The 14,749-nt window shown below is 50.4% G+C and overlaps 2 protein-coding genes across 3 annotated transcripts in view; both read right to left on the bottom strand.

The window, feature by feature from the left end:
* Window positions 1–13,898, bottom strand: part of crtc1 (CREB regulated transcription coactivator 1) — a 66,553-nt gene extending 52,655 nt beyond the window's left edge. Inside the window, exon 1 of the mRNA XM_033046996.1 lies at window positions 13,892–13,898. The gene's annotated coding sequence lies outside the window, so the exon portion shown is untranslated. The remainder of the gene's footprint in view (window positions 1–13,891) is intronic.
* On the bottom strand, window positions 1,908–14,505 carry klhl26 (kelch like family member 26). 2 transcript variants are annotated; one of them, XM_033046999.1, is made up of 3 exons: window positions 14,440–14,505; window positions 11,016–11,198; window positions 1,908–3,549 (listed from the first exon to the last, which is right to left on the bottom strand). In XM_033046999.1, exons 1-3 carry the CDS (start codon window positions 14,484–14,486, stop codon window positions 1,968–1,970), a joined length of 1,812 nt encoding a protein of 603 aa, XP_032902890.1. In that variant the 5' UTR covers window positions 14,487–14,505; the 3' UTR covers window positions 1,908–1,967. The 2 variants fall into 2 exon arrangements, with proteins under 2 accessions (XP_032902890.1, XP_032902891.1); XM_033047000.1 differs by lacking the exon at window positions 11,016–11,198 and having other exon boundaries at window positions 14,440–14,499.
* Window positions 14,506–14,749: the final 244 nt, after the last annotated feature.

The following is a 14,749-nucleotide window of genomic DNA, read 5'->3' as shown; positions in this document are numbered from 1 at the left end:
AAATCCTTGTGTCTCCAACCCCTCATCCATCCTACCTACTACCCATCCACCAATTTCCCATCTGTTTATCCAGTCCCTGCTCCCCACACCCAAGTCTCACCCATCTTATCCATTCCCTTAACAGAACACTTTCTCCCATCCCAACTCCCTCAACTTCCCTAAGACCACAAGACAAAGGAGCAGAATTCAGCCATTCAGCACAGTCTAATTTAACTTTCCGATCATGGCTGATCTATTTTCCTCTCTCGACCTCATTCTCCTGCCTTCTCCCTGTAACCTTTGACACCCTTATGAATCAAGAACCTATCAATCTTCACATTAAAAAAATTCTATGTCGGCCTCCACAGCCATCTGTGGCAATGAATTCCACAGATTCACTACTCTCCAGCGAAAGAAATTCCTCATCTCTATTCAAAAGATACATCCTTTTATTCTGATGCTGTGCTCTCTGGTTCTAGACTCTCCCATTATTGGAAACATCCTTTCCACGTTCACTCTCTCTAGACCTTTCCCTGCCCCATTCTCCCTTACTCTAAACCCTATTCAGTCAACCTAATCTCCATCCTTTAGAGATACAGCGTGGACACAAGCTGTTTGGCCTACCGAGTGCACGCCAACCAACAATCACCCCGTCCTATCACTATCCTACACACTAGGGACAATTTTACAATTTATAGAAGCCTATTAACCTGCAAACCCGTATGTCTTTGGAGTGTGGGAGGAAGCCAGAGCGCCCAGAGAAAACCCATGCAGTCACAGGGAGATGGTACAAACTCTATACAGACAGCACCTGCAGTCAGGATCGAACCTGGGTCTCTGGCGTTGTAAGGCAGCAACTCTAACGCTGTTCCCATGCTCTAATGTTCCCATCTGTGGAATGTCTGTGGAATTCTCTGCCTCAGAGGGCGGTGGAGGCAGGTTCACTGGATGCTTTCAAGAGAGAGCAAGATAGGGCTCTTAAAAATAGCGGAGTCAGGGGATATGGGGAGAAGGCAGGAACGGGGTACTGATTGGGGATGATCAGCCATGATCACATTAAATGGCGGTGCTGGCTCGAAGGACCGAATGGCCTACTCCTGCACCTATTGTCTATTGTCATCCATCTTCCATAAACCTGCACCCCATTCAGAGTTAACAAAGAGTATAGAGTGGTGACCAGCAACCCACCCCGACTGACTGGGTTTTAGCTTCATAACACACACACGCGCGCACACACAAATCATTCTCAAATATTATATTAGTGTTTAACATTCAATGCATTTAAAAAATTGATTCCACACTTCATTTCCAGATGTCATAATCACATAGTTTGATTAATTTGTGGAAAACAGTCTCAGTTGGAGCAGGATTCCATGAATTTTGAATAGGTTCCAGATTTACGACAGATTCAATTCCCCCTTCTGGGTCAATCCAATTCGCTCCTCGGTGTGGCAGAGTGCATTCAAGAGAGTTGCATCAAAACTTAATGATCATTCAGTAATTTTTAAACAACAATCTGGCGAGTGAACAGAGGGAGAGTGGGTGGGTGATGCAGGCCAGCATGCAAGTGTTGTGGTTCAACATAAGCTGGAGTGTGAGATGTACAAGGCAACAAGGACTGAAGTGCGAGCGACTTGCTTTTCGATCTGCTTTGCTACCCATCCATGGGCTGCCGTCAAATCCTTCCAGATCTATTGGCTTCTTGGGTTTAAATCGATTCAAGAAGCTGCTAAATTGGGACACTGCAACGAAAAGGCTGGCTCGGTACAGCAATCAATTTTCTTTTCATCACCACTGTCAATCTAGTTCTGGTTGTAAAGTGATTAAGATGTCAGTTGGTGAGAGCTCCTGGGTAAAACAGACTTTGACCTGGCTCCTTCCTCTCTCTCCTCCCCCTCCTTCCCTCCTTCTCCGTCCCCCTCCCCCTCGTCCCAGTCCCCATTCCGGTCAATTCCCCCTTCTGGGTCAATCCAGGAGCATTCTCATCACTACCTCTGTGGCGGAAGCTGTGGAAGGATGATAGGAGAGCAGGCGATGCCCGCAAAGGATTCGGGGAAATGCAGGTCCCTCTCCCACTCATCGGTGCCAATGTTATAAACCTGCACCACGCTGGTCACGTTGTTCAAGTGCCAGTTGTACCCTCCCACCACGTAGATCTTTCTGTGTAGCACACAGCAGCCAGCTTCCGACTGGCCTGTCCTCATTGGACTGACTGTAGTCCATTGGTCGGTCTCGGGGATGTAATATTCAACGGCCAGGACGTCAAAGCAGTGGTCGACGTGGTCCATCCGGCCACCTAGTGCGTAGATCCTGCCGTTGGCCCCGACCATGGAGTGGAGGACCCGTGGCTCATTCATTGGAGTCTTTTGTTCCCAGACGTCCGTCTTGGGACTGTAGCAGTGGAGAGATTTCTTGTCTTCGATAGTAATACCGTAGCCCCCGGAGATGTAGAGGTTCCCCGCGCTGGTTGTGCCCGCGTGCCCCCACGTCCGCCGTTTCAAGCAACACACGACGGTCCACTCGTTCTGCCGCGGGGAGTAACGCTCGACCGTGGCGAGGCTCCCGGTGCGGTTGCGGCCTCCGGTGGCGAACAGCATCCCCTGCAGCACGCCCAGCTGGAACTGGATGCGGGCCTCGTGCATGGCGCAAATGCGCAGCCAGTGACTGAGGTGGGGGTCGTAGCGGAAGCACCAGCTGACCGCCCCCTCGCCGCTGCGGTACTGCAGGTGCTGACCTCCCACCACGTACACAAAGTTGTCCAGGACGGCCACGCAGGCGTGACTGCACCCCACCTCCATCTCGGACCGCTCCGTGAACTGCCGGGTGTTGCCGTCTGCGAGGACGAAGACCTTGCGGCTGACGGTCCTGTCGTTGTCCGTGTACGGGGTGCCACCGAAGGCCACCAGGGAGAGGGTGTCGGAGCGGATCGTGGTTCGGGCCGACTGCATCTCGTGCTGTCGGAACGGCAGGATCTGGTAATTAAAGGCTTCGAGCAGGTACTGGCGACACATGGGGTCGTCCAGCATCAAGCTCTGGGTCTGGACGCTGTCTACCAGCTCGGTGGACTTCATCAGAGGGAAGCGGATGTGGCGGAGGACCAGGCCGGCGCTGGCCTTTCGCGCCTCCTCGTACTGCAGCCACCTGATGGCGGCGCGGAACAGGTCGACCTCGCCGCAGTTCGTCAGCTTGTTGCTCTCCAGGAAGAAGGCCAGTCGCTCGAGGGGGAGGTGCAGGAAGTCCTCTTCCTCCACGATTTGCAGAAAGTGGGCAAAGGTGAAGGCGTCCACGGACTCCTTCAGGGAGGAGAGGCTGAAGGTGGTGGCCATCTGGCCAATGTTGAGGCAGGTCTCCACACTCATGGCCGTCTTTAGGAACTGCTCACACAGTTCGACCACGGGCACAATCTGCAGGAAGACAGCAGCCCCCAGCACGTCTTGTATGCAGTCGAGGTCCAGCGTCACCTCGGCGCTGTAGGCAAAGTCAATGATGTGCTTCAGACCCCTGGCCGACACTCCTTTCAACTCAATGACATCCTGGCCGCTTTCCCGCATTCCTCCAGTGAACATCGCTCTGGGAAGGAACAGATGCAAAGGTGAACAAAACACAGTGCACATCCTATCAATACCACATTGTTCAAAGCAGGGATTGCTGCCATTACATCAGATGCCTCTTTTTTTAACATTCAATAGGGCAGCATAGTGGTACAGTGGCAGAGTTGCTGCCTTACAGCTCCAGAGATCCAGGTTCAATCCCGACTACGGGTGCTGTCTGTATGGAGTTTGTTTGTTCTCCCTGTGACTGCATGGGTTTTCTCCCACACTCCAAAGACGTGCAGGTATGCAGGTTAATTGGCTTCAGAATTTTTTTTGTGAAATTGCCCCGAATGTGGAGGGTAGTGCTAGTGTCCGGGGTGATCACTGATTGGCGCGGACGCGGTGGGCCGAAGGGCCTAGGTCCACGCTGTATCTCTAATGTATAGTCTAAGTAGATTCTGAACATTGACAAACACCTACGTTCAACCTGCCAATCCCTATTGGATCTCCCGGTTGCTAACCATTTTAACTCCCCTTCCCATTCCCATAACGACCTTTCTATCCTGGGCCTCCTCCATGGCCAGGCTAAGACCACACGCAAGCTGGAGGAACAGCACCTCATATTCTTCTAGGGGAGTTTCCACCCCAATGGTATGAACATTGGATTTCCAGTTTTAGGAAACCTCTGATAATTCCCCCACCCCATTCTTCCCCCAATCCCCCTTTCTTCCCCCCCCCCCCCCCCCCTTGTACCCCGCCTGGACTTATACCTATAACGCCCCTTCACCTACATTCCTTCCTCTGGCTTTACAATTCATAACTCTTCAATCCTTTTGTTCCACACTTTCTGTTTTCTCATCTCTGGCATTTGTCCAACTATCTGCCTATCAAAACCCTCCCTCACCTGTGCTCACCTATTACCTGACAGATCTTCTCCTGCCCCTCCTCTCTTCCAGCTTTCTCCCCCATCGCCCCCCCCCCCCACCCCCCCTCCGCCGCGACAATCACTGAAGAAGGGCCCCGACCCAAAACGTCACCTATCAGTGTTCTCTAGAAATGCTGCCTGACCTACTGAGTTACTTCAACACTTTGTCTTTTTTCTCTCCCACATCTTCTCTGTTCTAAGAACAATCTCAGCTTCTCCAACCCCCACTATGTAACTGACATCATTCACCCTTGGGACCATCCAAGTAAACCTCTTTTGCATTTTCTCCAAGAGCTCCGTTGGCTGAGGTCTAAGCATTAATTTGCAATGTGTTTGCATGGTTTCAGTGCATTTCTATCCTCTGCACCTATTTATTAAGCCTCGCACCCCATCTATTTTCTTGAATCATCTTAACAAGCTTATCATTTCACCTTCAATGATTAACAAAAATGTACCAGTCATAGAGTCTTACAGAGTGGAAACAGGCTCTTCGGCCCAACTTGCCAAGATGTCCCATCTACACTAGTCCTACCTGCCTGCCTTTAGGCCTCTAAACCTGTCCTATCCATGTTCGTGTCAAAATGGTTCTTAAATGCTGCAATTGTACCTACCTCAACTACCTCCTCCGGTTACTCGTTCCATACACCCACCAATCTTTGTTCGAAAAGGTTACTCCTCAGGTTCCTATTAAATCTTTCCCCCCCTCACCTTAAACCTATGTGTTCTGGTTCTCGATTCCCCTAGTCTGGGCAAGAGACTCTACCCGATCTACTCCTCTCATTAATTTGTACACCTCTATAAGATCAATACTATCTCTACCACCCGACTTCATGTTGCCATTGCATAACAATGCGATTTTCTAAAGTGCATTACTTCAGTTACTGCTATTAAAATGCATCTTATATGTGTCAAAGCATTTTATTAGTCCATGGTTCTTTAAATTCATTCACAGGCCGTGAACGTCACTGGCAATGCGGACATCTATTGTCCGTCCCTGCTCCAAGGTTGTCAAAAGTCTTCCTTGTTATGTTTGAGGCACATTCAGGCATCCAGAGTAGGAATTGATGGCTTTCATTCCTTGACAATAGATATTTACAACAATCCTGTTGCCCTAAGGTTGCTTTTACCTTTCCTTTTATTTAATTCACTGATTTGAAATCTCTCAGTTCCACGATGGGATTTACAATTATATTTCAGGAACAACATTCCAGAGTTCTATTAGAGGTGTAACGGAACCACAATGTTCTTGACATGTACTAGCTCGGCTATGTACGAAATGTACTATCGTATTCACATTAGACCATCTTGCCAAATCAACCAGCAGGTAATTGCATTTGTACTCCCTATCTCCATCTCAAGGTAACATAAACATTAAAAGGTGCAACACCAATCACGGCTGATTAATTTCCTTCCATTCCTCAGCATTCTCTTTCCGACTGACTCCACCATCACCTTCATGTTTCTGTTTCCCGAGTAAGTCACTTCTGATGCATTTATTCAAATTCCTATGAATGTTCATGCCGACCATCGATCACCCGTCCACACAAATTCTATGCCATCCCACTTTCGCATCCACTCCCTACTCACTGGCAGCAATTTTACAGATGGCTAATGTGTCTTACAAACGCGCACGTCTTTGGGATGTGGGAGGTAACGGGAGCACGTGGAGGAATCCGCAAAACGCCACAAAGGCAGCACCCAAGGTCGGGATTGAAGCCGGGTGTCTGGCGCTGAGGCAGCAACTCTACCAGCTGCGCCACTGCTGCATAATCTTCAACATTCCCTTCTATGGGCTAAAGGGCGCAGCAGTAGGGTTGCTGCCTTATAGTGCCTGAGACCCACGTTCGATCCTGACTATGGGTGCTGTGCGTATGGAATTTTCCCTATGGCCTGCGTGGGTTTTCTCCGGGAGCTCCCGTTTCCTCTCACACTACAAATATGTTCAGGTTTGTAGGTTAATTGGCTTGGTAAAGTTGCAAATTTTCCCTGGTGTGTGTTGGATAGTGTTAGTGTGCGGGGATAGCTGGTCGACACAGACTTGGTGGGCCGAAGGGCCTGTTTCCATACTGTATCTCTAAACTAAACTCACTCCATTTAATTTGTCCCTGACAAATCTAAGTTTAATTCTCAAAAGGAGAACAGTTTTCATCTTTGACAACCTTTGTTAAAAATAATTTTATGTTGGATCTGCATTGCCTTTTCTTTTTATTTCCATCCCATCATTGGTTTATTTTTATACCGCCTTCACTTTCCCAGCCGCGCCAGACAGCACAAAGGCTGCACGCCAAGTGCTGGGCAGGAAAAGGAGCTGAATCAGACAGATTCCTTACATGGCCTCAGCTTAAAGATGAGACCCGCAAGCTGGGATAACTGGCAAGAAATTTCTACTGTAAACATTACTCGCAGTAATCATCAGCAGTATTCGGAGCCTCAGTTGCAAGCTCACACTCTCTGTTGAAGCAGTTCTGGACTGCTGTCTTCTACAACATAGAAGTAGTGACATGGTGGCACAGCATAGAGTTGCTGCCGTACAGCGCCAGAGACCCATGTAGGATCCTGACTACGGGTGCTTATTGTACTGAGTTTGCACGTTGAAATTTAGAAGGATGAGAGAGGATCTTATAGAAACATTTAAAATTATTAAGGGATTGGACAGGCTAGATGCAGGAAAATTGTTCCCGATGTTGGGGGAGTCCAGAACCAGGAGTCACAGTTTAAGAATAAGGGGTAGGGCATTTAGGACTGAGACTGAGAGATGTAAATCTGTGGTATTCTCTGGCAGTGGAGGCCAATTCACTAGATGTATTCAAGAGAGAGTTGGATATAGCTCTAAGGGCTATCGGAATCAAGGGATATGGGGATAAAGCAGGAACGGGGTACTGATTCTGGATGATCAGCTATGATCATATTGAATGGCGGTGCTGGCTCGAAAGGCCGAATGACCTACTCCTGCACCTATTTTCTATGTTGTCGCCGGGTTCTTGGTTCTTGGTTCTTGGTTTCTTGGTCCTCCAAAATATTCCAAATGGAATTTAAACTGGAGGTGGAATCTCAGGTGCTCCAGTTTCCTCCCACACTCCAAAGACGTGCAGTTAATTGGCTTTGGTAAAATTATAGATTGTCCCTAGTGCGTGGGATAGTGCTAGTGTATGGGGATTGTTGTTCGGCACGGGCCAGGTGGGCCAAAGGGCCTGTTTCTACGCTGTATCTATGAAGTCTAAAGCGGAAATATCAGAATGCATTCCAACTCTCCAAAAGGCACTGCTAGATAAATCTGTTTTCTCCCAAAATACCAATCTTTTTTACAACGTAAATTCAGCAACTATGAAAGGCTTAGCAGCTTAATAGAACACGACAATGTGTCCGCTTTAACTCATATTAATGGATATCACTGCAGGGATGAAATGGAGGTCAGTTTGTGAAATCACACCCAGGCTGACGGTGAGGAAGATGAGACCTTCAATCAACAGTCAGCTTGATCACGGGTCCGATTGCTTGTTTGGGTGTTCCTTCCGATGCTGGCTTGGATTTCAGATTGATGTCTTGCATCAGAGAAAACATTTACTCAGTCTTAGATTGAAACAGTACAGCACAGGAACAGGCCCTTCAGCCCACAATATCTGTGCTGAACATGATACCCAGACTACATAACCCATCTCCCTCCATTTCCTGAATCCCCACGTGCCTATCCAAGCATCAATGAAATAGTATTGTCGTATCTGCCTCCACCACCACCTCCCCTGGCAGCACGTTCCAGGCACTCACCACTCATTGTGTAAAAAAGCCTGCCCTGCATACCTCCCTTAAACCATGCCTCTCATTTAAAAGTTGCCCCTCAATCTGTAATCTGTAGTATACCAGTGATGGTTTATTTTACTAAAGGACACAAAGTGCTGGAGTAACTCAGCAGGTCAGACAGCATCCCTGGAGAACATGGATAGGTGACGTTTTGGGTCAAGACCCTTCTTCATACTCTGTCTTTATCCAGGTGAATTTGCTTTTCACTGTACCTCAGTGCACGTGACAATAAACCAAACTAAACTTGAGGGCAGGGTGGAAGTTATTGGTGAATTTAATGAAGTCCACAGGTCCTGCACGGGTGCGGGAGGCAACCCCGATACAGTCGTCGATGTAGAGGAGAAATAGATGGGGGATAGGGCCAGTGTACTCCTAAAAACAAGAACTATTTGACGTAACCCACAAAATGTCAGGCATTGCCGGGCCCCATCCGAGTCCCCATAGTTACACCTTCAACTTGGAGAAAGTGAGAGAAGTTGTTGAGGGTGCAGATAAGTTCCGCCAGGTGGAGGAGAGAGTTAGTAGAGAAAAATTGATTGGGTTGATGATGGACGAAGAAATGGGGGTCCTTCCTTGTGGGGAATGGTGGTGTAGAGGGGCTGGACGTCCATGGTGAAGATGAGTCATTGGGCTCAAGAAACTAAAGATTATTAGAGTTCAAGGGCGTGTGAGGTGTCTCGGTCGTAGGTGGGAAGGGACTGGACAAGGGGGGGGAGGGGGAATAGAAATGAATCGAGACATGTGGAGATGAGAGTGGGGCAGGAGCAGGCAGAGATGAGGAGTCTGCCGGGGCAGTCCTGTTTGTGGATTTTTGGGAAGAGATAGAAGTGGGCAGTGGGCTCCTGGCACGGTAGAGGTCAGCCCACCAGACGACAACTGAAGCAACAGAAGAACTATAGTGTTTAAGAAGGAACTGCAGATGCTGGATAATCAAAGGTAGACAAAGGAGAAACTCAGCGGGTGCGGCAGCATCTATGGAGCGAAGGAAATAGGCAAAGTTTCGGGCCGAAACCCTTCTTCAGACTGATGAACTATAGGTTAGCTTCATCCAACACACTAGGGGTAATTTACTGAAGACAATTAACCTACAAATCCGCACGTCTTTGGAATGTGGGAGGAGACTGGAGCACTCGGAGAAAACCCACGTGGTCACAGGGAGAATGTGAAAACTCAGCACAGACAGCACCTGTGGTCAGGATCAAACCCGGTCTCTGGCGCTGTAAGGCAGCAACTCTACCGCTGTGCAGCCCAGATTCAGTCATGTTGGTTTAAGTTGAATGAGTTGCTATTCACCTCATTGCCAAAATCTGTATTGTCAGCAATTGTTTAAGTACTATTTCCTACACCCAAGTCTATGTTGTTTAAAATATGTCAGGAAAATGCCAATTTGGCAGAGTTACATCTGACATGCATTAATAGTATAAAATCAGTATAAAATCAGGTTAGCATAAATAGTTCACTTTCAACAGATGCCAGGCACTATTATAAGACACCCAGCACTATGAAGCAGGAGCCAAGCTCCTGACTCTCTACTTATATTGCAATTCTCAGGCAACATTTATAGAAATCGCACCCTGGCCACTCCCTCTTCTCCCCTCTCCCATCAGGCAAAACGTATAGAAGTGTGAAAACACACACCTTCAGATTCAGGGGCAGTTTCATCCCAGCTGTTACCAGACAACAGAACCATCCTACCAACAATAAGAGCGCAGTCCTGAGCTACTATCTTCCTCAGTTGCAACAATTGGGCTATTTTTGATCGGACTTTACTGGAATTTATCTTGCACTAAATGTCATTCAAGTTATTCCCTTTTTCATGTATCTGTACACTGTGGATGGCTCGGTAGTAATCATGTATTGTCTTTCCGCTGACAGGTTAGTAGGCAACAAAAGCTTTTCACTGTTCCAATGACAATAGACGATACTCGAACTCAACTCTAATACCACACGCTGACAAAGACAGAATGAAGAATGGTCTGAAATTCACCCGAGTGTGAGGGTATAGGGTGACCTCCTTCCCCTACTTATTCCAAAATGAGGGATGAGGCAATCCACAAAGTTACCGCCTCCTGAGGAACGAGCATGGAGAAACAAGAGGATGCAAATGCTGGAATCACAAGTAAAAGAAAATTGCCGGAGAAACTCGGGCAACAACTATGGAGAGAAATGGACAAACAACAAGGGACCCTTATTCAGACCGACGCAAAATAAAATTTGTCCATCCCCTCGAATGATTTATTTTTTAGAAATACAGCACAGAAACAGGCCCTTTGGCCCACAAAGTCCACGCCGACCACACTAGGGACAGTTTACAATTTGTAACAAAGCCAATTAACCTGCAAACCTGCACGTATTTGGAGTGTGGAAGGAAACTGGAGCTCCCAGAGAAAACCCAGGTGGTCACAGGTAGAACGTACAAACTCCGCACAGTCAGGATCGAACCCGGGTCTCTGGCGCTCTAAGGCAGCAACTCTACTGCTGCACGGCCCTACCGTCGACCCGAATAATCGCCCATTCATTCTCTCCAGAGATGCTACCTGACCCGCTGAGTTACTCCAGCATTTTGTGTCTGCCTTCGATTTAAACCAGCATCTGCCGTTCTTTCTTACTCCTAGAATGAGGGATGGAATGGGGAATGGGACCCTAATTTCACCCCTCCTGAGACAAGCGATGGGTTACCTGGGCATGAGGGACAGGAGCCAGCCAGCCCTACAGTGCCTGCTCGGCACAGTTTCCCTGGTAAACACACACAGCGAGCTGAAGTGATGCAGGGAACTCACCGGAAATAATCACTGCAGGCGGCCAGCACCGCACGGTGTACCCGGAACATCACCGCGTTCACCATTAGCACCACGTCCAGGAGCTGCTCGTGGGCACGGAGTGCCGACAGGCCCAGCAGGAGGCTGGCACTGTGCCCTGGGGCTGAGAAGGTGTGGCGCAGGGCAATGCTCCTCGTGGCCATGCTGTGGGGACAAAGAGAGCACAGAGGCAGAGCATCAGTGGAGCGGGGCCAATCCTCACCCTTCTCCAACCAGGGCCGGGGCTGCTCTCTCCAACCCACTGCAGCCCACTCTGGCATCTGGGCCTGGCGGGGAGGGGGACGGAGGTCAGGAGATAGAGCAGGGAAGAGGTGAGGTTAGTTTTGTTTAGTGTATGGACACAAAATGCTGGAGTAACTCAGCGGGACAGGCAGCATCCTCTGGAGAGAAGGAATGGATGACGTTTCGGGTCGAGACCCTTCTTCAGACTTCAACAGTTTAGTTTACAGATACAGCGTGGAAACAGGCCCTTTGGCCCGCCATGTCCGTGCCGACCAGCAATCCCCACACACGTACACTATCCTACACACACTATGGACAATTTACAATTTTACCGAAGCCAATCAACCTACAAACCTGTACGTCTTTGGAGTGTGCGAGGAAACCGGAACTCCCGGAGAAAACCCATGCAGGTCACGGGGAGGACATACAAATTCCATACAGACAGCACCGGTCGTCTGGATCGAACCCGGGTCCCTGGCGCCGTGAAGCAGCATCTCTATCGCTGTGCCACTGTGCCGACCATTAGGGTGAAGGAGAGGAAGGTAAGGAAGGAGAGTCGAGTAGAATGAACAAAATAACATAAAAAAAACAAGAGAAGGCCACGTTTTCTCTGCTTTTCAATAAGAACAGGCCTGGTTCTCCCCTCAACATCCATTTCCTGCCCTATCTCCGATTCCAATAATATTCACAAATCTATTAATCCTCAGTGCAACTAACAACTAAACAGTTACCGCTTTCCAGGGTGCAGAATTCCATAGATTTGCCGCCAATGTACAAATTTCTTCTCAGTTCAGTCCTAAATATCCTACTGCTTATCTTGGGACTGTGGCCCTGGTTCTATTCTCTTTATCCAGGGGAAACATCCAAGTCTTCTGAGTAATCTGAGACTTGGAAATCTTTGAAATTCCAGAGAATGGAGGCCTAAACTACATAAACCTTCCTCATTTTGACAGAATTGCCACTGCAGGAACACTGCAGAATCTTTGGTGCACACCCTCTCTAACAAGTGTCAATGTTCCAGCGAAGGAGACCAAAAGACCAAGCATTCCAGATGTGATCTCAGGGAGGCTCTTTAAGTAAGACACCGTGACTCTTGGACTTGCAGTTAGGGCCGGCGTACCATTTTAATGCGCGTTTTGGTTTTAGTGCTGGGCATGGGGATGGGAGAAGGAAGAGCAAGTGAGGCCAGCACTCGGGGCCAGGGTTGGGACAGTTTGAGTTTTCAGTTTACTTTATTGTCACATTTACCGAGGTAAAGTGAAAAGCTTTTGTCACGCGCTAACCAGTCAGCGGCAAGACAATACATGACTGCAATCGGGCCATCCACAGTAGACAGATCCATGGTAAAGGGAATAACGTTTAGTGCAAGATAAAGTCAGTAAAGTCCCATCAAAGATAATCCGAGAGTCACCGTGAGGTAGATAGTAATTTTGTACCACTCTCTAGTTGGTGATAGGATGGTTCAGCTGGCCGATAACAGCTGGGAAGAAACTGTCCCTGAATCTGGAGGTGTGTATTTTCAAAGATATAGGATCTTTTGCCTGATGGGAGAATGGCGAGTCTGGACTGTGAGTAGGGGGCGTGCTTGGTGCTGGTGGGGGAAGCGCAACATGTAGCTAGGGGGGGGGGGGGAGAATAAAGGTGGGTGGCAAGTGGGTAAAGTGTACACTAGCATGCTGGTATGGTGCAGGCTGGCAGGAGTTTCGATGAGGCTGCCAGGTAGTGTATAGAGCGGGGTGCTGGGCAGGAGTGGTCTGGTGTAAAAGTGTGGGTTGGTGCAGGTAATCGGGAACCATGAGGGAATAAGGTGCGGGCTGCAGTGTGCCCTAGTGAGTTGCAAGTGGCGGCAGGAAGAGCGTCCATCAGTGGACAGGTAATTGGGACTGCATAGGAACTCATGGTGTGGGGCAAGAAGTGGACAGGAGACCAATGATACGGAGCTGAAGAGGAATTGTCTTGTTGCAGTTTAGTTTGTTGTCACATGTACAGTGAAGTGGGGAATGGGGTGATTTCAGGAAAGGGTGGAGGGGTTGAAGGGGGTATGAAACAGGTGATGGGGGGGGGAGCGGGTGACGGGTGGCTGTGGGGAGGGTGTGACGTGGAAGGTGGAGGAGAGGGTGACGGGGAGGTGGAGTGACAGGGTGTGTGTTGTGGGGAGCGTGTGATGGGGAGTAGAGGGGGTGACTGGGATTTGGAAGGGGCGATGGGGTGAAAGAAAGGGGAATGCTGGGGCAGCAGTGGCAGTGATGAGGCTAAAGGGGGATGACAGGAGGGGTGATTGGGTGGTGGAGGGGGATAACAAGATGGGTGACGGGCAAGTGGAGGGGGTAGAGATGGGAGGTGGATGAGATTGATGGGGAGTTGGGGGAGGTGAGGGCTTCACGGGGGAGGTTGCGGGAGTAACAGGGGAAATAGTGACGGGAAGTGGAGGGTGAGGGGCTGGTGGAGAGAGTGACGGTGTGGTGGAAGGAAGTAACAGGGGGGAAGAGTGGCGTGATGTAATGAGAAATAATGACGGTGATAGTGACGGAGGTGGATGGGATGTTGAGGGGGTGACGGGGATAGAGTGGTGAGGGGGTGACGAGGGGAGAGTGGCGAGGGGGTGGCAGGGTGACGGGGAGGAGGAGGGGAGAGAGACGGGGAGCTGAGGGGGAGAGAGTGGCAGTGGAGGGGTGATGACGGGAGAGAGTGGCGGGAGGTGGAGGGGTGATGAGTTGCTGAGGGGGTGACAGGGAAGAGAATGGTGGTGGGGGGGGAGGTAATGGGGGGAGAGTGGTGATGGAGGGGAGGGGAGGGGGTAACGGGGGGATAGTGGTGATGGAGGGGAGGGGGTAACGGGGGGAGAGTGGTGATGGAGGGGAGGGGGGGGGGGGTAACGGGGGGGGAGTGGTGATGGAGGGGAGGGGGTAACGGGGGGGGGGGGAGAGTAACGGTGGAGGGGAGGTGATAACAAGGGGGTGAGGTTCGCGCCCGTCCGCCCGCCTGGCGCCGGTGTGTGTGAGGCGGCGCAGGTGAAGATGCTGTACAGTGGGCGCCGCTTCCCTCAATGCTCAGGCCGCGGCCTCTAGCCCGGCCCCGCCGACCCTCCCCTTCCCCCGTACCGGCTCCCCCGCGCACCGCTGCCGGGGCCTGCGCCGGCCTGAAGCCTCGGCCTCGCCTTTACCTGTTCCGCCGCTCGGCCTGGAACTCGCCGCTGCCGGACTCGGCCATCTTACCGGGGGCGGGGCCGTGGCTAAAGGGCGGGGTCTTGTGTTTGGGGGCGGGGCGTGTGACTAGGGGCGGGGTCTGGTGTTTGGGGGGCGGGGCTTGTGGAGTGGGGCGGGGTCTGTTGTTTGGGGGCGGGGTGTGTAACCAGGGGCGGGGTCTGGTATTTGGGGGCGGGGCACGTGGAAAGGGGCGGGGTCTGTTGGGGGGGGGGTTCTGGTGTTTGGGGGTCTGGTGTTGGGGGGGCAATGGAGAGAGGGGCAGCTCTA

The sequence above is a fragment of the Amblyraja radiata genome, chromosome 29 (genome assembly GCF_010909765.2).
Source record: "Amblyraja radiata isolate CabotCenter1 chromosome 29, sAmbRad1.1.pri, whole genome shotgun sequence".
In the NCBI taxonomy this organism is placed as follows: domain Eukaryota; kingdom Metazoa; phylum Chordata; class Chondrichthyes; order Rajiformes; family Rajidae; genus Amblyraja; species Amblyraja radiata.
This window is presented reverse-complemented; position numbering and strand designations above follow the sequence as displayed.

Coding starts and splice junctions, on each gene's coding strand:
- klhl26 (XM_033046999.1), bottom strand. CDS start 14,486: ATGGCCGAGTCCGGCAGCGGCGAGTTCCAGGCCGAGCGGCGGAACAG. Junction 11,199..14,439: donor CAGGCCGAGCGGCGGAACAG/GTAAAGGCGAGG, acceptor TTGTCCCCACAG/CATGGCCACGAGGAGCATTG. Junction 3,550..11,015: donor GCCTGCAGTGATTATTTCCG/GTGAGTTCCCTG, acceptor GTTCCTTCCCAG/AGCGATGTTCACTGGAGGAA.